This window comes from Phaenicophaeus curvirostris, chromosome 13 (assembly GCF_032191515.1).
Source record: "Phaenicophaeus curvirostris isolate KB17595 chromosome 13, BPBGC_Pcur_1.0, whole genome shotgun sequence".
Taxonomy (NCBI): Eukaryota; Metazoa; Chordata; class Aves; order Cuculiformes; family Cuculidae; genus Phaenicophaeus; species Phaenicophaeus curvirostris.
In genome coordinates, this window is record NC_091404.1 from 4,700,923 (window position 1) to 4,725,436 (window position 24,514).

General features: G+C 44.7%; 1 protein-coding gene across 2 annotated transcripts in view; it reads right to left on the minus strand.

Moving 5' to 3' along the window:
* PAK3 (p21 (RAC1) activated kinase 3) overlaps positions 1 to 24,514 on the minus strand; it is a 61,963-nt gene that overhangs the window by 25,685 nt on the left and 11,764 nt on the right. The window contains exons 2-5 of one of the 2 annotated variants that reach the window (XM_069867857.1): positions 11,188 to 11,384; positions 5,086 to 5,186; positions 1,510 to 1,554; positions 238 to 391 (exon numbers count right to left, since the gene is read on the minus strand). In XM_069867857.1, the coding sequence (XP_069723958.1) occupies positions 238 to 391; positions 1,510 to 1,554; positions 5,086 to 5,186; positions 11,188 to 11,362 (475 nt within the window). In that variant the 5' untranslated portion in view covers positions 11,363 to 11,384. The remainder of the gene's footprint in view (positions 1 to 237; positions 392 to 1,509; positions 1,555 to 5,085; positions 5,187 to 11,187; positions 11,385 to 24,514) is intronic. The other variant, XM_069867858.1, reaches the window with a different exon arrangement.

The following is a 24,514-nucleotide window of genomic DNA, read 5'->3' on the forward strand; positions in this document are numbered from 1 at the left end:
CTCAAAATAGTATAGTTGTTCCATCTAGCATCTTATTTAATTCTAAAAGCAAGTGACACAAAAAAGTGATAGTTCCAATGACATTTAGGGGACAAAAGGAGAAATATAATTCATTTCAGGACTATTCCACTAAGTGGAATTTTTAAAGGCTGCTTCTGGACCACTTGAATGCTGAACATCAGTCTGACTCATTCTGGGGCCTGACGCTCCCTTTTTTGCAGTGAGATGTCAACTTACCTCCTGACGTAAAGCTCATATATTTCTGGTTGTTAACTGTTTCTTTGGAATCATAAAATTTGAGAACATCTAGAACAGCTTGTGGGTTCTTCTTCTGCTCCAGTTTTGTTATGTTGGAGGTCTGTAGTAGCCTGGCCCACTGCTCTGGAATGCCCTGTGGATGTCAAGTGCAAAGAATGTGGATTTTTAATATTTAAGAGCTGCAGCATCACGGATCTTTACCAAGATCCCACGCTACCTGCAAGATTACTTTCAGAAATTTTGATTGACACCTCACAATTAAAATTAGCGACTTATACATTAGATGCAATAATTCTCTTCTCTATCAAAACAGACAGCTAAAACCAGGATCCAACTTTAAAAAGAAAAGAAAGTTATGACTGTGATAGGAAAAAAAGTGCATGAAACTCATCTTTAAATCAATTCTGCTCTTTCATGGAGTAATGATTTAAGGCTTAGCTTGTTTTCCTGGTGATTCAGTGCAGAGATAACAAGACTATTCTACATTTGTGGACAACACAGTGTTTTTTAGGAGCTTTACACTGGATTTTTAATGCTTAACAACACAAACACATTTCGCTGAAATTCTCACTGCTGTCTGATTAAAGGGTAAACCCCACCCTGATGCAGTTAATTTTCAGCAAGCCAGGGAACACCATGGTGTTAAGAACCTGCGTTTAAATTCTCCAAATCGTAACACTCAGTGGTACCACTGCGGCTAAGGATGTCTCTGTTTTGAGCTCCTGGAGCTCTGTAGGTTCTCTACTGTAAATGTACAGAAACCAGGGACTCGGAAAAAAGGCCGAGAGGGCCAAAACCCTGCATGAGTTCTTAGACATTTTATGAGTGAGGGTGGCATTTGAAAAGTGATCCAATTGCTGAAAGACGCAGCTCTGCATTGAAATTATATTGATGAAAAATTGCTTTAAATATCCAGTATAATTTCCTAAATTTGAAAGCCTGTCATTTTCCCCACAGCCAACATCTACCAGAGAATTGTAGGGTTTACAGAATGAAAAACTACACCTGAAGTACATTTAAACTTAGTCTTGGTGCCACCCCAGTCTAGGTAAACACTTTAATATAGCTTCTTCCTAAGAACTTCTCCACAAAACAATGTGTGACATGGGCCTCCAAAGTTTAGGATTAATGAAGAAAAAGTGGGATAAGCCAAGCAACAAATCTACTGCACACACATCAACCTGCTGCTGCAGTGCTATGACATCTCAGAGAAGCATTTTGATGCAAGATTCTTTTGGGCCTGTGACGCACCTCTGGGAGCTTCCCTGTGCACATCTGTGAGCCATAGAGATCTGGCTGTAATGGACGTAAATAAAGAAAGAAAAGAAAGTTAAAACAGAATGTGGGACAACTTAGAAGGTGGGAGGAGGAAACCAATGGGCCAAAATGGGGAAGTCCCATATAAAATGGGAGTTAGGAGGCAGACAGCAAATAGATCAGGTGGTGGACAGGCTACAGGAAGGCAGGCTTAGGAAAACAGAAAAATCACAACTGTTCCAAAGTTTGGAAGCATCATTCCCCTTCCTCACATTTACAAACCAGTTTTTCTCTTCCTAACAAAAATACGTTACTAAGGATTAACAGCAAGTGACTGGAACATCATCTGCAATGTTTTTTTTTAAGTTAAAAAATAAAAATAACAGAAATATGTGGGCTTTTGCTGTTTGTTGAGTTTTGAAAGCCAGGTCAGCATTTCTGAATGGCTCTACATAAAGTTTTTCCAATGGTTCTCCAGCCCCAAGATCACAATTACTCCTTGCATGAGTCAACAAAGCGCAGTGGAGAAAGCAGCTGGTCACACTCAGGTTTCCCGCTGGGAGGTTGTGCGTCGTCATAATGCAAATGTTCTGTGTGTGTCAGACTGAAAAATCTGAACAGTTCTAAAGCAATGTTTGATTAGGTTAATAACATGCAACTACTTTGGTTCTACAGCCACAACTTTCTCCCACTTGCTAACGTCATGATCTTGAAACTTTAGAAGTTTGGTGGGTGACCACATTTTATTCTAGGTTGGGAATCAGGAAACTGTTTCCAAAATGCATGCCTTACAAAACACACTCCCCAAAGCCCTGCAAACCACGCCCCTTCCTCCATTCAGAAAACAAGACTGTTTCTCCAAAATAAATCGACATGAAGCTCTAGCAGCATGCTCCCGCACAACAGTTTCCAACCAATTTTATTTTGAGCTTTAAAAGCCCTACTTCCTAGCAAATATGGTTGCTCTAAGCACAGCAAAATGGAGATAGAACACACGTTCATGAGCAACAACACAGCTTGGTGCTCAAGCCTGGGAGGTGAAACTCAGGAGCCCATGCAACTTTGATTTCAGATGCAACTAACAGCAATCAGGTAAAGCAGCTGGGGTGACGGTTACGTGCCCGAAAATGGCTCAACGCATTGCACATAACCAGTGGAGCAGAGGCTATTGGCATGACAACTGCAATCATTCAAAACAAAAAGACCAATATATTTGCACATCTACTGGATGTTCCCATGGCACTTCCAAACTTTTGAAAGAGACAGATGATGTGATCACTAGACAGGGGGAACATTTTCACATGGTATGGCTGGTGGTGGTCCCTTCAGCGGGACATACTTACCACATGACTACCCAGCTGATACACGGGTTGTATCCAGGTTGGGACAAATCAAACATGCCTGATGTAATGTGTAACATAATGTGTGCATCTAGGATTAGTTGGGAGGCCTTCCTTTCACTGACATTTTATTCCACTAAGGACTGCAGCATTCAGTCCAGTGCTGGCAAGCTGCACGGGGGAAGTCACCTGTCCCTTGGGTTTGTTTTAAATGGATTAGAGCCTTCTTAAACTGCAGTGCTGCACTTCTACGCCTTAGGAACAAGTATTATTGTAGAAACATTGTGTAACTGTGAAACAGCAGTCATCTAACATCCAATGTTTCAAAAGGGAAAAATATATTAAAAAGAAGTGCTACAGCAATAAAGCTGGACATATTTAGCCACGTACAATCACTTTGTTCTATAAAAAGACAGGACCTGTGCTGGTGGCATCTGACACAACAACAAAAACATAAAAAATCTCTAATGCTAGAGACTGTTTTGACACCCTGGACGACAATAACAATATTCCAGCTGATCCAAACCATGATCTCTTAAGTACTGATATGAGTGCTTGTGCTTAGAACTGAAGTGTGTTAACCTTGACAACCCTCCTTTTTGTTCCAGCTGACTGGGATCCTCACCACCAGTCAGTCTACGTGAGAACATGATTGTGACCCATCACGTTTGCACACAGCCAGAAGGAAAAAGTCTGTAGCACAAGGTAGAAATAAAGGCAGAAGGCTGAAAGGAAGAACAAATATAGAATAAGCACAGCTGAACATTCAGTGGGGAGAGAAGTGAAACAAAGAGGGATGGAATGAAAAGATAGACAAGTAGAAGAGATGTAAACACGAAGTGGAGAAAACAAAAGCAGAAAGTAACAGACTACATAATATGATACAAAGATATAGAAAATGGCACTGAAGACTAACCTGGACAATAAAGTGGCTACAGAGACAGAGGGGTAAAAAACAGGACCACCAGGACAGGTAGCAGAGCAAACACAATTTTAAAATCTGTATGCTAGGTTTCTGATAAAAAATGACCATATCTGGGCTTTTAAAATGAGCATTTAATCAAGCCCTAGGATTTGGCACAGAATAAATTTTGAAGTAAGATTTTATAAGTGACATCTATTTTAAAAGACTAATTAGCTAGTCCAGATATTTTAATTGTAGCTGTATTTCCTACCTGCCAAGGACAATTCAATTTCACTACTCCTTTGAACACACAATGTCATTAAATGCGTCTTTTTATTTCTATTGTTATTATTACTATTGCTCTTGCTACTGTAGCATACAGAAAGTTTCCAGCTTTCTGAAACGTTTCCGAGAAACAGAAGTACCAAAAAATGATGAAGAAATCACACTTAGGGCTCACATTCTGAAAATTAACCATCTTTCACCCAGGCAAATGATTTGTCCCATCCTGTTTGTTGTATGCAGCCAGTTGGCAATAGCACACTATGGTTTGACACATGGTGATAACACAGTCTGACTGCTTAGCTCACAGGGTACTGCTGATGGCACGGGGAGTTGCTGATGTTTCCTCTCACCTCCACAGCTCCACCAAAGGTAAGCTTACTGCCATCTTAGCTTTAGGGATTAAAGGTTTCAGCATCTACCTAGCGGTCTGAGAGAAAATGCTTTTGAAGCCCCCTGCACAGTTCAAGGAGCTTCTATTGAACTCATTTTTCCCAACACTTCATACACTTCATAGTTATTTAAGCAGAAAAAAGGTGACTGCTATTTTATTAATACATAAAAGCTAGAAACGAGTCTGATGATTTCATCTGTGGAAACATTTTGAAGGATATTAAATTAAAATAATGGAGTTCCACAACGCTGCTGCTTTCTAGACATCTCCAATGGCTCTCTGCAAAGCTGCTGCACTTAGCACTTTGGGGCTGGTTGTGTACAGCAGGACATCCACTATGCACAGGGGGTTGGCTTTTCCAAAGATACTGAACAACCAACCCCTGTAGGAGCTGTGGGACTGATAAAAGCACACACCTACATTCTTCCTAGTTTTCATTTTCCACAGACACTCTGCTGACAACCTTTGGAGAAAAAAAAAAAAAAAGCAACCTGAATCAGAAGTAAAACACTCCAAATCCTAAGCCCAACAAATAAAAGAATCTTTCTTCATAGCCTGGCTGCTGTCACCTGACATTTCTGGCAACAAAGGATATTCTACCATCAAGAAATGAGAAGCTGTGGTAAGCACACAGTACAGTGGTTACTTACTGTGAATTCTCCAGTGACGGCATCAAATCCCACATGAATGGTATGTTCAAAGTCTGAAGGAAGAGAGATCTCAGGACGTTCTTTCTCTTTCTTCTTGTTGGCTAAAGACAAAACATTAATACGGACTTATTTTCTGCACAGCTTTTCATTCAAACATTTTCACAATCAAGTGGAAAACAAATCAAGTAACATCCACCTCAGCTGACAAACAGACCCAAGCTGATACAACACCAGCCTAACTGTCAACTCCTGCTTGGGAAGGTCAAACTGGTGTTATTTCATTTCAGTTTTCTTCCCATCAGTGTCACAGCTTCCAAAGCAAGCTGTTCATGAAGTAACTTTCTTTGGCTCCCCCTAACCAGTACAATTTCTATTATCAGCTCTTCTTCTCATCAGATTTCCATATCTAACAACTAACTTCTGTTTGACTTCACTCTCTGGGCTCCTGAAGAAGTAAAGCACCCAGGACACGTCGATGCACGCCTGTGACACGTGTGTCTGTTCTCCAAGATGCTTTGAACCTGCTGTCAAACCCAGCCAAATCAGAGATGAGAGGATTTTTAAGATAACCAAGTTCATACAAGTTCTGAAAATAGGCAGCTCAAGAGAAGATGAAGACCCTGTTCCTGCCTCCTCTCTGAGTAAAAGGCTGAAGCAGCAGCTCTGGATTAGAAATCACAGAATCTGCACAGCAACAATATCCCATAAATGCCATCGCACAAGCTACATTTGAGCTCCCAATTAAATAAGAAATATAACCATAAACCTCAGGCTTTATCAGTCTCCAGGAATTCCTTGTTTTTAAATCACTCCACCAGTATTCATAGACCATGGAGTATTTTATTGAAGGAAACAGACTTGGAAGTCAGTCAATTTGCATATGCTTCTAATCTTCCTCCTATTTTAACACCTTTTGAAAGTAACATCCCTTGTGCTCATCCATCTCCTATGCTTTTTAATAGTGACAAATCTCACTTCAGCCCAGTTTTAATGATCCTGACAAAGAACGAGTGGAATAAAAGCTGAGAGGCTCTGATGCATCAAGAATCCAAGTTCAACAGAGATTTCTCTGGAAAATGGTGACAACAACGCCAGTTCTGGATGACTCCCAAACACCCAGATAAACACTGTAAAAATCCACCTTCAAACATCTAGCCTGCTGGCAGGTACCTGAAATACCCGGCTTCCCTGGAGAACCAGTGTGCTCCAAGATTAACTACCACATGGCTGAATAATACAGTACAGAGCTACCTGTAGGATCTCCTCTGGTGCCAGGGCACATCTGTAACAGCTGAGAAGGGAGCAGCCATTCGACCAAACATATTGGCAATTTAAGAGGAAAAATTACATGCTAATGATTGGAACAGAACAAATATTACAGTGCCCACTTGTAGTACGTGAGTGTTATTAACACAAACTCAGGAACTAAGACACACACAAATTGCTCATATAGAATACAAAGAAGTCCCATCAGCTCACATCTTTAAAGAAAGCACTCTGTGCTCCAGAATCCCACCTCTTACCATTTAACTGTGTGTCTGGTTTACCATCATCACAGTCCTGAGCAGGCTTTGATGCGATATGACTTCACATTAACACTTGTGAGAAACCTGGAGACATGCAAGAGGTTTACACTGTGCCTGTCGCAGTGGGATCCTGTATCAGGATCTCTAAAGGTCAGCCTATCGCTGTTTATTAACAATAATATGAAAATGAATGCACACGCCATAGTTACACGTCAGCAGGAGAGAAAAGAGCAGTTGTTCAGGTCCAGTCTTTGCCTGCCGTATTCCTTCAGTGCAGCAACAGCCACGCTATCCAAACCAGCTACACTCTACATCGAAAACAGCTGGATGAAGACAATTTTGTATGTGTCTTACTTCAAAAGCAGGTGACCCCTTCTACCAATATTCAGCTTTGCTAGATCTATTTCTGGCATGTCATCCTTCTAATATAAAGCACCTCTATGCTCATGAACTTGCAAATAACATTTTCCTTTGGTGTTTTACCATTATGTTTGCCAGGCTCACATCTAAAGGCAGAACTTGCTACCTACCAGCGCTCCTCCCAGCCTGAGTCTGTCTTTGCTTGCAGATAGTAGCTCCACGAGGCCTCTCTTTGCACATCTTTCTTATTCTACCTTACAGCTTCCTTTAGTTGGAAGATGGTCCGGTCTTCCTAATTATAGGATAGAGTTATTTTGGATGGTTCTAATCCTTTCTCTGCATTGTTGCATTTATCCTCATTAAATAATTAACTGTCACCTTTTGTCTGTACTGCACACCCCTACACTATGTTAATTGATGAATTATTTTCATTTAGCATTCTGCAAAGATGGCAGCAAGATATCAAATAGAAATGAAAAGGCTCTCCCCCTTCTTTTATCTCCAAGATGATGCTGTTTAATTTTCAGGATAGATGCTGCCAGTTACAAGATGTCATTTCCGTTCAGCACATGTAACTTTTCATTGTAGATAACAACACTGGCTTCTCCTACCTCATCATTTGCAAGCAAATGCAGTGAAAATTAGATTTAAAAGATCATCAAATTCAGTTCAAAGCAACAGCCAAACCTAGAAGCGAAATAAGGCATTACAGAGAACGTTCCATCAAAAGCAGCACTTGTCTGCTCTAGCCCTCTCCTGCTGGCAGCCACGTGCTCCACCTCATCCCCCAAGATCTGGCTCATCTGCCTCACAGACCTCTGCCTACCAGGCTGTGCATATAGCATCCTAGGTCCAAAAGCTGAGAAACCATAAATTAAATAAAGAATTCCCTTCAACAGTCACTCCTGCTGTCTTCCCATCCTCCTTCCTGCTCTGCTCCTCCTGTCCTAACTCAGCAGCCTTGTCCTTTTTTCTCCTCCATTAATCTTAACCGCACCAGATTTTTCTCCTTCCTTATGTTTTTCTGCACAGATGACTAAAGGTCAGACTCTGGTCCTGTCCATGGCAAATTCTAAAGCAGCTTCGATGGAAGTGAGATTTTGCACCCAGTAATCTTCTCACGGATGTACCTCTGAGCTGAAGGTGGCATCTGAGCTGCAGTGGGCCTGCTCCCCTCTCATTTCTTCAGGTTGACTGCTTTGCAGCGCCTTCACAGAGCCACCAGCTCACACACAGTGTTAATTTATTCCATGGCACAGCAATTACAGGCGGTTTAATGAAAGGAGAACAAGGCTGTATCAAACAACCAGAAAACACAAGCCATTTCTTTCCACTCTCATTACTCCTGAGGTACCAGCACTCTGCTGAGAGGAAACACTAATGCTATCACCACCATCACCTCCAAGGGAGAAAGGCTAATTTCAGAGCTTCAGCACTGACGATGGGGAACAGGCTCAGGTCCTCGTTCCATACATTTCCCATGTGACACTGGAGATGTATTTCAGCTGTCTCAGCTTCCTGCCCCTAGGAAATGGGGTACCTCAACCCGGAGATGGGGGTGAGAGGAGCCATACCAAGAAACATAAGGAGGCCAGGTGTGATGAGAAGGAGCAGGACACTAAAGCGCAAGTGGCCTGTTTCAACTGTAGAAGCAGAGAGAGGCCCTGCAGAGTCTTGCCATAACAAGGCTTTAAACATGGAAGTGCTCAAACCCTAATCGACAACCCTGCACTCCAACTGTGACTGAGAAAGATTCCTGGTTGGCCAGCACAGCTGTCCCAGCAGATACCATTGCCTTGGAGAGAATACACCGTAGCACATCCATCCTCACATCCTTCCTGTCTGGTGAGGAAATGAAAGACAAAGTTCCTGCAGGTTCAGGCAGAAACATCCTGCCACAGTGTTTTCTTCACTTTGTTTACTAGCACCGGTGGTGGACTATTAATATAAATTGGTGATGCTGCAAAGCACTGCACTAGACGAGAGCAGCCGCATTAATCACCTTCTGTTTTATAAGCAGGACTCTCAAAGATGTGTCACTGAGTCTGTGAAGCACGCACAGGCCAGCTGACACTCTGACCCACAAACCAACCCCAAGATGAAACCACCTCAAGGGGCTTGGCCAGCCAAGCTAAACTCTCTCCTTTTATTATTTGACCTAACAAAATTAAGCTATAAATCTGAGCTTGCTTTCCCCTACAGTCACATTTAAAGTCACGATACTTGCATGTTTTCTACGACTGCTCTGACTGGTAGTTAATTACATCTATTTTTAATGTCACTGATCATTTCCAGCAATGGATCTCTCCATTGCTGCACACACTTCACACAGCACCCCCTGCTTAAGAAATGTTCCCTTGGAGAGGAATAATACCATCCTGCTGGTAGTCAGGGGAAGAAGTAACCCAAGGCCTTCGAGGAATTAAACAAGCCAGGAGAGATTTTAATTTTGATCTTTAGAACGAATCAATTGAAAATTCATTTTGTTCCAAGAGGGGGAATTTTTGGGAAGCATTCTACAGACTGAACTGGCCAGGTCTACCTGAGGAATGGGCCCATCCACTCACAGCCTTTACATGAGGAGCCATCAGGACTGCCCCTGAGGGGAAGAATGGGGCTGAAATCATGCCTTCTACTGCATGTGAGGAGTTTTCAATGCCAGATCACTTCCAACTGCTCTACATGACTGCTGAAAGAGACTTGTGAAAAGGACAGCTGAGCAGCACAGATGAGCTGGAGCTCCAAGGAATAACCACAGTTCCATAGTTCTTGGACGAAGTAATCCATACCGAAGGAAGAATCCCTATCAAAATCTAGCTGGTTTTCATGGTGCTGCAGATCACAACCTTCCGAGCCTAGTCTTTCAGCCCGTGTTCAGTCCACTTACCTAGACCATACTTCATCAGTTTGCTCGTGAGGATACCATGGGAGGCTGCACTGGACACCTTACTCCCGCAGAAATCACACCCACTGCTCTCCCTTCACCACCAAGCCTCTTTTCTCATGGTAGAAAACTGTCAGTATGAATCACCATGAATTCCACTTCGTAGACCTGTGCTGACTATTCCTGATCACATTCTTATCCTTCCTTTGTGTGGAAATGGTTTTCAGGAGGATTTGCTCCACTACTTTCCCAGAAACCAAGGTGAGGCTGACTGACCCATAGATCCCCATATCCTCCTACTTAATCACAGAAGTGAGATTTGCCTCTTCCCAGTCATCAGGGATCCCCCCTGCCCCCAGTCACCACAACCTTTCAAAGATAATAAGAGTGGCCTTGCAGTGATACCAGCCAGCTCCTTCGGCACTTGTGGGTGCAGCCCATCAGGTTCCATGGCACAAGTGAAGATCCCTTCCCCTAATTCTGTAAATATACTAACTCAAAACACTTTCCTTTCTGCAAATGCAGTTCAAAGAATGCAACTGAAATGCTATTCCACACTTGTTTAAAAGAGACTGTTGCTGTAATTACACCTAGCAGGTTTCAAACCAAGCCATACTGCATCCACTCACACTGCAGAAGCAACAAGAAAGCTGAAAGAGGGGAGATTTAGATTAGGTATCAGGAAGAAATATTTTCCTGTGAGGGTGGGGAGGCCCTGGCCCAGGCTGCCCAGAGAAGTTGTGGCTGCCCCATCCCTGGAGGTGTTTCAAGCTGGGCTGGATGGGGCTTTGAGGTCCCTGATCCAGTGGGAAGTGTCCCTGCTCATGGCAGGAGGTTGGAACTGGATGGGCTTTAAGGTCCCTTCTAACCCAAAACATTCTATGATTTTATGAAAAATCACACTCCTGTTCCTGCAATGTAAGTGCATTTAAAAAAAAAACCCCAAAGGGTCAGTCTTCTTGCCTTCTCACATCTGCAAGTCCATTTTCAACAGTAAACCACCTCATCTCTGGTTTTACTGCAAATGCAAAGCAAAGTCTAAAGGAAAGGATTCCCTAGCTTAACTGTAAAGCTATTTTTAAAAGGCAAGTCACGCAATATGTGCATGTCTTACTGGCTTTTCAAAGACAAGAAAGTAACCGACTGAACACCTCCTCCTCCTCGTTTGAAACATGCTACTAGAGCAATTGGAATAGAAGGCTTAGGAAGGACTTTACCATGTTCTGCAACTGAAACGGGAAGAAAACAGTGGCAGCAAGTAAACACAGCAACCAACAACCAACAGAAAGCAGACAGAGACGTAGCCACTCATTTGCACTGCTGATACTTTACTTTTATCCCCCCCTCCTGGGAAGATGGAGCGAAGCCTGGCTTTCTTGTTCTTCTCCTCAGGGGCCATGGGGAGCGGTTTTGAACTGTGGTTTAGTGCTGAAGAATCGCGATTGTTGCTGTTCATTCTCAACGGTGGGGCTGGAGGTTTCTCTTCAATATCCAGACTATCGGACATCTTCAGCAGCCCTCACAGCCTCCTGCAAAAGCAGAACAGAAAGCATGCCTATCAAACAAGGATGCCAAGGCTGGTGTTGTGGGGAGGAAATAGGGCAAGAAAGCCTTCTGCTGCAATGAGGAAGACTCTTTATTAGAAATCTGCTCAGAATATACCTTAAATGTTAAAATTCAAGTCTGGATTAAGTAGCTGGTTTAAGAAACAAGCAACACTTGGTAAAATTAACTGGTTTAAGATCTGAAAATAGAGTATGACTTCAGACAGATTAGATTTGACGTGGGCTATACTGCATATTCTTAAAGTTTACAATCCTACAGGCACTTTGCCTTCCAACCCCTCTAAAAACAATGTGGCTCCTTTTACAGAAGGCATCTGCAGACCACTGGGCTAGTTTTCTTGTGCTGATTCGCAGATAACACAAGTTATTGCAGTCATCATCTCCTCTCTTAAATTTAAAATGAAGCAACTTATGTTTTTTAGTTGTGGAAGTTGTAGGTTTATTTGAGAAGTATCAGCCAAACATGGTGACTGTCATGTACACAAAGAGGTCCTAATGCTCCCCCAGTGACAGCATTGCTGCTCTCACTTTGGTCAGGTACAGCTGCCAGGGCTGAGGGAGTTTGGGGTTGTGTTTGGTGGGTTGGTTTTTAAAAACTGAGGCTAACATTTCCACCAACTGCATTTATTTTGATACAGCTGGAATTTTGACAGGATTTCCACCTGATATATTAACAGGGGGTAATCAAATCCACATTGCCTTAACTGACAACACCTTCCACATAAAGAAGGTGGTCCCATGACCAACTGAAACATTTATGGATGCTCACTCCAGACTGTTTTTCATGACATAGGCATTTTAGCCTCTGTTACCATTTTCAAATTATCACACGCAAAATGATTGCTTCTCTTTTTATTACTTACATTTTTAATTTCATCTAAATGAGATTCCAAACTGGCAGATACGAGATTCAAAGCATCTGCCCAGCGATAAGAACAATAAATGACATATATCACCTCATCTCTGTTTAGCATCAGTCCCTGAGTCCACAAAGTGGGGCTCCTCAGCATCTAGAGACCTGTCCCAGGATACACAGCTGAAAACCTTAGCAACAGCTGGTCCCAGCTCACCCCCTAGTACATACAGCATGAAGCAGGGAGCCTGGAGATCTTGATTCACAAACATACCCTTAAATATGTTACTGACCTCAGCTGCTCACCTTCATCAGGGGAGCAGTTTGTAGGACTGCTGACTACTAGTTTGTGTTACTTTAGATGTCTGAGCCATTCTGGCGTATTTTGCCTGCAGCAAATTAGGGTGAGCTCAAACAATTGCTCTGCTGGTAGATCAATACAGTGTTCACCTGCCAAAGAGGATGCCTACCAGCAGGCACAAGCCCTGTTGAACTGCTTGACCTTCCCTGCATAGCGCAGTTGCCCACCCCACATGCACACCGTGCAGGTAACACTGAACCACAGCTGGTGTTCCCTCAGGTCCAAACACATGGAAAAGATCACATACTCTTAACTAACGAAGTCGTGCAGTGGGGGCAGCTGCCAGACAGAAAGACATTTCGTCATTCAAAACACAGCACCTGGGAAAGCACAGGAGGGATCCTGCACAGAAAGCCGTGGTCCGCGGCACATGCCCAGTCCCCGTAAGTGGGCTCTGCCACGACAGCCCAGCTGTGCAGGTCGAGATCGACTGACTGGGACACCTGCTCTGGCAATGCAGGAATGTGGCCCACCCGCCCACGGAAGCACACACGGAGGCAACAAGGTGCGTTCGGTCACTGAGGAACAGATGTAATTGTGCCAGGCTAGGGCTTGCACTGATCTAACTTGAGTAAAGTCCAGCCTATCTACCTAGAGAAATAAATAGAGACTTGGATCAAGCAGTTAACACCTCCAGCTGTGTTTTCTAACCTGAAATGCAGGTTTTCCAGTGACTGGGGTGGGGGGAAGTGGGAAAAGGCAGTAATGAACTACTGTAAGGCAACGCAGAGAACTACAGACACCGTGCATGTTATCCTGGTGAAGGGAAAGTGTACGATGCCCAGGTATTTCTGCACAGGGAAGCGCCAGGGAATTCCCAGCAGATGGATCCCACCAGAGACATTTGGACCCAGCTCCCTGTCCCTCCAGCAGTTCCCACAGACTAGGAGCTTACAGCAACAGAGGCTTTTATTTTCTCTCTAATCTCTGACAAATACTTCTCCAGTTCCAAAGCCAGCCTCCCTGCAATCAGTGGCGCGAGGCTGACGACAGAAGCACCCCAGCACATTTTTAGTGTGTTATCAAAAGCAAGAGGGTTATTCTGTGAAGTCCATTACAGCACACAGAGTCTCAGCTGTCCCGCAGGACGGGACAACTGTATCTATTGCTGTGTCTATTTGTAAACAAAGCCAGTTCGCTGAAATAGGTCCTCCCGTGGGATCTCATTCCACAAAGAATACTATTAATGGTTTCTGGCCCAATTTGCCTATGATGTCATTATTTCCAAGATTTTGAAAGGAACACTATATTTTATTCAGAGCTGTTTCAGGCTCAGTTTCAAGAACTGTACAAAGCTCTTTTATCCACTACTAAACCAGAAAAGAAAAAAAAAATGAAAAGAGAGGGGAAGATAGCGTAAAAGGTTTAACGGTTGATATTAACTTTCTAAAGCTGGTCTAAAAGAAAACTAAAGCAAACCACAAGGCAACGCACACCAAGAGACTTACAATTTATGGTTTTCCTGATTGGAGCCCATCTGCTCTTCCATTCATTCTAATTTTGAGAATTTCCACGTACCACTGCATCACGACAAAAGAACATTCACAATCACACGACAGGTCCTACACCTGGGTTGGGGCAATCCCCAGCTTCACTACAGGATAGGGAATGATGTGATTGAGAGCTGCCCTGCAGAGAAAAACTTGGGGATGCTGGTTGATGAGAAGCTCAACATGAGCTGGCAATGTGCGCTCGCAGCCCAGAAGGCCGATTGTGTCCTGGGCTGCATCAGAAGCAGCGTGGCCGGCATGGTGAGGGAGGAGATTCTGCTCCTCTATTCCTCTCTTGTGAGATGCCACCTGGAGTATTGTGTCCAGTTCTGGAATCCTTGATGTAAGAAGGAAGTCACTGTTTAAGAAACACTTGTCAAATGCCCTTAGTGATATGCTTTAACTGCTGGTCAGCCCTGAAGTGGTCAGGCAGGTGGTCCCTTCCAACCAGAACCCCTCAATGAGACAAAACCCCTCCAATTCCCATCTGTATCAGAATTGCAAATTCTAGGAGAAAGATGCTGAAGTGTCATATACTCCATGCACAAAGGATCACAAAACCCATGGGACTGACTGAAGGGAGCAGCCCCAGGGTCGCTGAGCAAATATCAGAAAGCCCTCACAGTCTCTGGGAGACTGCATGGCATTGGTTTACACTCCTGTCATACTTTCTTAGACTCCTCCCGCAGCCCTGAGCACTCAAGAGTAGGCTTTAAAAAGGCAGAAGGGAGATAGCAGAACAATTCTGCAGCGGAGATGAGATCTTGGTAAAACCAGCATGCACACAGACCCGTGAAACGCCGTGCCCTGTTTCAGAGTGCTTTACCATAGCTCACCTGAGCTGCCCGAGCCACCCAGGCTGCCAGTGAGGACAGCTTCTGGAAAAGGCCAGCCTGTGCTCGCCAAGAGGATGGAGTGTGCAATCAACAGGATTTTCCTTGTCTCAGTCCTCAAAGTGCCCATTAGTGCAAGCACGGCAGTGCTGGCAACCCTTTTAAAAGAAATTTGTAGGAGAACAGCATGTGTGCAACAAAGAGGACAGATACCCAATAACTACCTACACCCAGAGGAAACCCCTTTCAATGTTCACAGGCTCTAAGAAAGCATTTAAAGAAACAGACTCGTTCTTTATCTGTCCCAAAACACAAAAGTACATTAGCTAGTGCTTCATTGGCAAGGGGCAAAACAGGAATTAAAAGTCACAGGCAGGTCAGTCGCTGCCATCCAACTAGTTAAGGGTTATAGAAGATGATACAATACTCCTTTCCTCTCCCCTCCCCCCCTCTTCCAATCACCAGTTTTGTTAAGTGTAAAGACAACCATTCACTTGAAATACATGGTATTCAGCTTCTCCATGACTCAGTTCCCCCTTTACAAAAGCCTATCTTATAATGTTTTTGCATCTAGTTCTTGCCAAGCTAGGGAGAGGAGAGGAAGGAAGATATTTGAAGCACCCAAATGTCTTCAAAACAACACACAGAGAAAAAGTGGTTCAAATTCAGAGCAGAATCTCATGCTGGGCCTTTATCCCAGTAAGCTCCTCACCCCTGGGTATCTGGGGAATACTGTTTGTAGACAGAGCTGGAATAGCTTTCTTAGGTTAGTCACCTTATTTCAAAGTCCGCAGCATTCAGACATGACTGGTTCCAATTAAAACTCACAAAGAGCATCCTGTTTGCAGAGACACTGGTGTTCATTTTCAAAGCCTCAGAGATACTATTGCAGCTTGTGATGCAGCAGAACTGTTTCTAAGATCCCTCGACTGGAAGGAGCCGTGCCAATTTTCAGGCACTAACTTGAAGATGCAATGCCCACTTTTTGTTTATAAATATACTTCCTCAAAAAAGACATTTTATTACTGAGTTTTATGGGCCAAATTCTGCTCGCTGTGATACGCATCCGTTTTCCAGAAATCAATGGTGATGTAATTGAGAAGGATTCTCTCAGCACTCATACTGAGCACTCATATTGAGCATCGAGACACTCAGTTAAGTACTATCTGAAGGTATTTATAGAGTATTCCCAGCCCAGTTGCAGAAGAACTGTATCTGCTTTTCCACATTTTACTTGCAGTCAAAGTTCAGCTGAAGGAACAGCTGGTTGGTTGTACAGAATGGAAGCAGACACAGTTTCACTGATGTTGTGAAACGTTTACTGTCTTCTCTGCAAAACTTAGTTAAGTTAGAACACAATACGGATGCCTTTTTGATAAAAAAGAGCCATCTTCAGTGTCGGCTAAAGCAGCCACAGCTCTGCCTGGGCACTCAGGGTCCACGATGCCCACAGGGCAGCCTGTGCTCAGTGGCTCCCAGTCCTGGATGCCTGCAGAGCTGGACGTTAGTGTGTGGGCAGCTCCGAGCACAGAGTGGACACAACCAGGGTGCCCTGGTGCCTTTGGGAGCTGACACATCTTCCTGGGACCTCTCCCACATGTCGCAAAACAACCACTGCACCCCTTCCTTATACAGCCCTGAATAAAGGCAGCATTTCCACAAACTAGAGAAGGAATTATAACCTAGTAACCATAACAACAACGCTTCTCTTTCATACAACTGTTTCAAAGCACAATGCAAACATTTGCCAATTAAGCCTCCCTGTTCTCCTCACAGGCAGGTAAACATGCTCTGAGCTGAACAAATTATTCAAACCGAGTAATTTCTTTGATGAATGTACTCTCTGTTTCTGTTTGCAAACACCCTGTAAGCAGCTTATGATTTCCTTCAATACATTCATTTATTCAGAAATTACCCTCTGAAACCTGTACTGGTGACTTCTGGCCTCTTGTCCGGTTGTTCATAAGCAGCTCCCTGTATGGAGGGGACAGTCTGAATTCAGGTTGCATCCAAGCAAAACTACCCAGACCACAAGGACTTGCAACTGCGTGTTTTCTGAGATGGAATAAATAAGCTTCTGTTAGGAACTGCAGTATTAAGAGTTTTAGTAAGTGACTTACTAATACTGGATTAAAATCCACTCCTCACAGTGCTCTTGCAGCCACAGTGTCAAAAAATGAATACAGAGTGGATGTGAATGCAGTAGATGTGAATGTAATGGTTTTGACTAAGTATTTCTTAGAAGCTAACTGCCATATATTTAAAGTCAATGTTTATTTTTACACCTAACAAAACTGGTGCTTGGAAGAGGTGGGGGAATGAAAGGGGTGCTGGATCATCTTCTATAACCCTATAGGGTAGCAGCAACTAGATTACATCCTTTGGACCTCAAGAGTCACCCAGTTAAACTGCAAAGAGCTGGGAGTGGACTGAAGCAGTGGCGCTTGTCACAACTGATGAATGTAACTGCAAACATCTTTCCCCCTCCCTTGCTTAATTTACATTTGACAGCATTTTTCAGTAAGAGGGCCTCGAGGACCTCTCCTCCTCAAATGTTCAGTTTACCTGTCTCATTGCACTTCTTTCCACAACCCTTTCAACTCTTTCTCTGCAAACTGCCAGTACAACCACAGGCAACACTTAACAAAATGCATCTTACCCACCTCACAACACCCTTCAGCCCACCTGCTTTAAGCATGTCTTCCCACATGGTGGAAATTCACTGCTGCTCTGCACACTCCCAGTACCTGCTCCCAGTTCAGAAGCTTCATGGTTCCTCACATAGGTTCATTTTTGCACACGCAACAAGTACTGGGACTTGTCCTGGTTTTAAAAGAGCATCTCTCACTCTTCCTCTCTGAACAAAGCCATGGCTCTTCAGGCTGTGGTCCCCAAAATGTGGGATTCCTTTTGCATCACTAAAGCCAGTGATGTTTAAAGTTAGGTGTATGTTTAAGGGTTGTACTTAACCAGCACTTAATGCATGAGACAACACGAACAAAGATGCTGAGGCTCCAGAGTAGCTGCAAGACACCATGAAGAAAAACTGGAGAGAGTTAAGAGTCCTTTCTCCACCCCGCTGGGATGAGGCTGAGCCCTAGAACACACCCTCAGCCCAACATATTTTCTTTGTGGGTGTCTTTTAATCACATCAAAACAAAAGCAATCCTTTCAAGTTGCACTCATACCGGGATCCTGGCCACTCGCTAAACCACGTGAGCTTTGGGATGACTGCACGACCTGGGAGGGGAAGCAGTGCGCATGCAGAGGGTGTGGGGCAGCCAAGCAGCTTTGTCCAGGCGGTCAGTAATTAAACCTCCTAACAGCACAGCAATAAAAGGAAACTCCTAAGGGTTGCCTTAAGTGAGCCCCTGGCAGATTCGAATATTAGAAGATGGCCTGCAAAGTGGCTGCAAACCACCCAACACTCACAGAACAGAAACAAGCAAATGGAAGGCGGACAGGGGGAGTACAGGGAGCAAGGGCAGGTTCACCACCTGGTTGCAGGAAAGCCCCAGCGGGGACCCTATGCCCAGCAGCCTCTTCATTGTTGCTATTTTAGAACACTGATGTTCTATGGATATTATCATTAAGAAACACACTTACAGGTAACTATTTTTGATAGGAGAAGCAACTTGACTTCATCTGACAAAAGCATGGACACATCACACCCTGATGATGCAGAAAAGCTAGCTGGGTCACTAGGATACCTCTGCCACCCAGAGAAAGCGAGAGGAGAGCTTCCACCCACCTGGCTGCCTTGGGAAGAGCCACCAGCCCTTTCCTTCTTGCACCCTGAAAGTGACTCCAATGCTCTCTAAACAACAACTAGAACAGACCGGTCACAGACTCCAACTCAACTGACTGGCAGGAGCCCTTTGGCCACAGTGAGGCTCTGTGAACCGACACCAGACTAATAAGGTACCAGGCTACCACATGGGCTTCACCTGTACCCGAGAGAGACATCTCCCAGGAAACTCATGCCACGGTATTGCCTCAATGCAAGTGATTTACAATATCACGTGTCTCCCTTTCTGCAGAAAAAGATACAATGCTCCCTTACCAGAGATATGCAAGCCAAGCCAGCAACTGTGGAAGAGATGAGGAAGCAGCAATACAATGCCAGTAATCAAAAGTTACAGAGGTCTCTCATTTTCTAGCACCTTCCAGTCACCTTTTAGCTCATTTTGCCTTTGCAATCCTTAGTCTGCGTGCTGAGAAACTTGCTGTAGTAAACCCTAAACTCCTGTGACAGAGGAGAAAGATGAATCTGACATTTAAAAGACTCAACTCAGGATGGGTAGGCAGAGTTGGGAGGTGAACCCTACTCCAAGAAGGAAAAATCAAGAGCAAGGAGTCCTCTGGATGTCTCCAGCTCTGCTACTTGGGCTGAAGACAAAGACCTCCAATCAGGAGAGCATGGGAAGTATTTCAAACCTCCAAATGCCACAAGTGGAGACCGAGACCACCACATGAGAAGGTCTGCTGTACTGATCTTCCCAAAACACAGAATCATAGAATCATAGAATAACCAGGTTGGAAGAGACCCACCGGATCATCGAGTCCAACCATTCCTATCAAAATCATGGTATGTTTGGAAGGACGCAGTTCTTGCTTCCAGGTAAGGAAAGGGCGAAGGCTGTCACACGCCTTGCACCCAGGAGGCGGATGGGTTCCAGATTCTGCATAATCTCCTTAGGGCACTAAGGCAGGAAGGCATTCATATCCCCATTTACTTCCTCAGGGACAACATTTTGCCTTTTATTCTTTGCCAGGCCTTTTATTTACAGCTGACTAGCTTCATATATCTAATATTCACCTGCTATGTTAGTGATCTTATTGTGTGTAATAGCATATCTACCTTGGGGGTATTGGATCTGGTGCAGTCAGAGGGGTGAAACAGAGCAGTCACTCTGTGCACTTATTTACTCCTAGTTGCCAGCTCGACCCCGGCTTCAGAGCAGCAGGATGGGAAGACGAGGAAAGCAAACATACAAATGCTATTCTTAAACAGGTCAGGGGAGAAGTGACACCTATTTGCAGAAAGCAAAACAACAGCCACATGCTAAATCTGTTGTTTTCTCAGCTACCACCATGGTCTGGTATTTTTAAACAGCTAAAACAGGGATTCTGCAATTAACGTCTCATTGCTCAAAAAAACCAAGCTAATCTCTGCTCCAGAGTAGTGCTCCACTATTCCTCCTTGCCCGACTCCACATTACAATGGGAAAACAGTTCACCATCCTCTTACAACTTAAATGGAAAATATAAAAAGGTCAGGGAACTATTCGCAATTCCCCTGCACTTGCCCATAGCCTCCTCTGTAAAATCTGCAGCCACCATGGCCAAGAACATTGGGCTTAACCCGGGATGAAACACCCTGCAAAAGGTGGGGGCATCCAGCAATAAGAACATCCCAGCTCCAGTAAGGGGGAATACCTGAGCCAGTAGGGACCATGCTGGTCCACACTACAAATACTAGTTGGAGTAACTGGTAGGTATCTCACACTTCTGGATTTCATTCCTGTTTCCTGCCAATTTTCACTAGGAGAAACCGCTTAGTTTCTCCATACAACCACAGGTGCCTTGTCTGAAGAACCTGGGAGCACATTTGCAAGTCATTGATACAAAACAACTCAAATATTTTTGTACCAGCAGACAAGATCCAAGTCATGTCTTTTCCCAACATATTAGGGTAGCTCCATCTCTGAAGGTATCTGTCCAGAATGTGTGGAGTTGCCTGCACTTTCTCCTTAAAAAAGGAAGGGTCTCCACAGCTCAGCTGGGGTTTCTAAAGCACTCCAAGGTCCTAACGCAAATCCCTACAAAAGTACAGGTGCCCGGAGCAGCAGTTGACGCTATCGCAATCTCATATCAGGTCAAAGAAGCACCAAAAATAAGGAACTGTCAAAAAGCACAGAAACAAGTAAACAAACAAAAAAGCAAGGGAAGAGGAAAGAGGACAACAACAGGACCCAAAATAGATTCCTTGTGCCAGGCATACATCACATTTATGGCATAAAAGCTTCACAAAGGAACTTGTTCTTAAAACAGCTCAGCAACATTTAGCCTGCTGGTGCCAGAAGACTACTACTGCTTGACATCCTCTACTTTCTATTTACAACTTCAGGCTTTACAAGAAACCTGAAGTATATTAATTAAGGATTTTATAAGGCAGAGAATGACAGCCGCATTGGAATACATTCCATAAGAAGCAAAGCAGGCTGAGAACTGGGGTGGACAACAGAAACAGTAACCAAGGACAGAAGATATCCAACAAAATCTTAACAGCTCCTCTACCTGTCTCTATCCTCCAGTTGTTACATCCGTAGGTGAGCACACAGCGTGGAGAGCCTGGGCGAGGGCACAGAGATGCCAGCGAGCATCCAGGTGCACTGACACTGTACTGCACCTGAGCAAATGCACCAATACACAGACACCGCACCGAGGCAGAGACGGCTTGTGACCAGCCAGCTTGGAAAGCAGAGAGAAACTGATATCTCTCCATGATTGCTTTGTGTAGAGGTGCAGAGCTCCGCAATTCCCTCCTGGCAGCTTTCAACAGGCCTCTTGCCCCACTGCTGCTACTGACCAACCCCGGATGACTTTTCAAACTGTAAAGAGCATTTCCCTGTGTACAGAGACAGCAGCAAACTGCTGCTCCTCGGCTCAGCCAGCAGCAACCCCCACCTCAAAGGGGTACCTGGCCACAAAATATGCCAGTCCCCAAGTGTTGTAGGCATATTCCTTCTCATATCCCATCCCAGGAGGAACAGTGGAAGCTGTGTGAAGATGGTGGGATATAAGTGAGCTGGCAGCACACCGCCAGCCTCAGAGTAACCCCAGCTCTGCCCTGGTACAAACCAGTGCCTGGAGATGGTCCTCACCAGGGGACGGGAGCAGGGCTCTGCCTCTTCTGCTTCCTTGCACTGAGGGTGGCAGCATGGGACACGTGACAGACTGCACAAGAGACCTCAGACAAGTTAATCGCTTTCATCGTGTCTGTCCTTGCTCTGTAAGGAACTCTGCTCTCTCCCTTGCTGTTAATGTAGATGGGAGGTTGCTCCTCTTTAACCAAATCTATCAGACTTTAAAGAATGTAACAGAGAGTCAGTTTAGTTTCAGAAACCTGACAGCCATCACTTTGTTAGCCAGCACACAGTACATGCAATAGTGTCAACAACATGGATAGCAAGTGAAGAGGAGAAAAAGGCCCACAAAATACCTCCTAGGATCCAAAAAAACCAGTTAAGTACCAGGCGGGAAATATCAAACCTCCGGAAATGCTGGATTGCTAGAGAAAAAAAAGTCAATAGAAGCAACAATAGAGCCTGTACACTGACTCATCCTGAGGAGGAAAAGACAAGATAAGTGAAGATGAAATGGTTTTACTAAGTGGCAGAAAACTATGAGAAATGAGCAAGACACTGTTGCAAGGGTCAGTGTCTAAAAAACCCCCCGGAACAGCTGAGATATTGTCTGCTCTCAGACAAAATAAACCTGTCTAAAGGCACTATTGTATAAGGAAAATCATAAAGCAGAGAAAATAACTGTTTCAATTACAGAGTTGTGCGTCACGGTGTCTATGTGTAACTCTAGAGATCCTAGAGGTTCCCTAGTGACACAGATAACAGCCCAGGACACGCAGAGCTCCTGACGTAGCTCTAGAGAAACACCTTGAAACAGCACAGTCATTTGAACCATCCAGCGAGCGTGGAACAGAGGGACAGGTCCAAAGAGTAGGAGCAACTGCACTGAGTAAGAACGCAGTTAAGGAACCCAGCAAGCATGGAGAGACAGAGTGCCTGAAAATACAGGCTTTGTGGTCCAGAGCACAGCACAGAGAAATAGGCAAAAAGAAAGTGCTCAGCTGAGAGCAATGGGGTAAACAGATAGAGGAAACAGAACACCTTTATGCTGCAGTTCCTCCAGAACACAAATAGCACAAGTGAATGCAGCGACCGAGGATGTTTCTGAGAAAAGAAGGATCTCTGCAGGACACCTCAGCAGATGAACAGACTCTCAATAGTCAGGCCCTGCAAAAGAAGCTGCTAGCCATTCTACAGCTAAGTTTGCTGCTGTGCCAGTAAATCAAAGACTGATTTGAGTCCGGCTGGATTGTAGAGCCAGCTGCAACGATAAGAGGCAAGCTTGGACTGGAGAAATGCCACCAAACACTGAAAACGTAGAATGAAAAAATGTTCTGTGGTCAGCAGGCAAATACACGCTGTTGATAGAAAACCTCACAAAACCAAGGCAATATCAGTTTAGCTTGACAGAAGCAGAAAGACAGAACCATCCACTGCTCAGCAGCAGGAAAATGCAAACATGAAACAATAAACATATTTGATAAAGAAATAGTAATCATTTTCATAGAGACCTATGCCCCTACAAGGCCTTAGAAGACAAGAGGCTTTGATTAAGAAACTAAAACAGGAAAAAAAAAAACCCACAGAACATAGTAAACCAATTAAAAGCCACGCTAAATAACAGGTCGCAAAGACTAACTGCGACCTAGACAAGCCACAACTGGAGAGAGTCCAGCGGAGTGCAACAAAGACGATTAGGGGATGGGATCATCTCTCTTACAAGGAAAGGCTGAGGTACCTGGCTCTGTTCAGCCTTGAGAAGAGAAGACTAAGAGGGGATCTCATCAATGCTGATCAAGATCTAAAGGGCACAGGTCGGAAGGATGGGACCACACGCTTAACTGGTGCCCAGCAACAGGGCAAGGAGCAACAGGCACAAAATGGAGCATGAGGGAAAACTTCTTTCCTGTGTGGGCAACGGAGCACTGAGACAGGCCCCAGGGAGGGTGCGGAGTCTCCTTCTTTGGAGATATTCAAACCTCCCTGGACGCCCTCGGGTACACCCTGCTGGAGGTGACCCTGCTTTAGCACAGGGGTCAGACTGGATGAGCTCCCCAGGTCCCTTCCAACCCCACACCATTCTGTGGTTCTGGGATCTAAGAATCATCATTGAATGAGACCATTCCTAGCAAGGTTAATTCCTGGCCCCAAGACCTTTAAAGAAATTCTTAGAGCAGAAGTTGTGATGAGCACCTTGCTGCGTACTGAGCTGAAGAAGGTCTGCAGACCCTGCACCACCACTCTGACGTCTGGGAAAATCCAAGGCCATCAGCACATGCTGTGGTGACATGCAGTGCCAAGGGACCAAGGACCTCCATCCTAGGGCTAAAGGGTCCCCAACAGCGGAAGGTGGTCACCTGAGGGAGCATGGTCAGATGACTGGTCCCACCCCAGCTGGAAGGGCTGCTCACAGCCTGCTGTCTCAACTAAGTGGGGCAAGGCTGGAGGCAGTCAGGGCCAGGAGCTGGGAACAGGTAGCACAGACCCAGCTACCTGCTAGCGAGCTGCAGACTTAGATCAGTCCTTATCTCCTGAGCAACTCAAAGCAGCTGGTTTACAAGAAGTTGCTCTGCGACCAGCATGATTTGTCAGCTCCTCCCTAACGCGGAGCCTTAGGCAGACACCAGCTTTCCCCTGCCCAGTCCTGGGGTACCAACATCCTACGCGGCAGCTCAGGGCAACACCAAG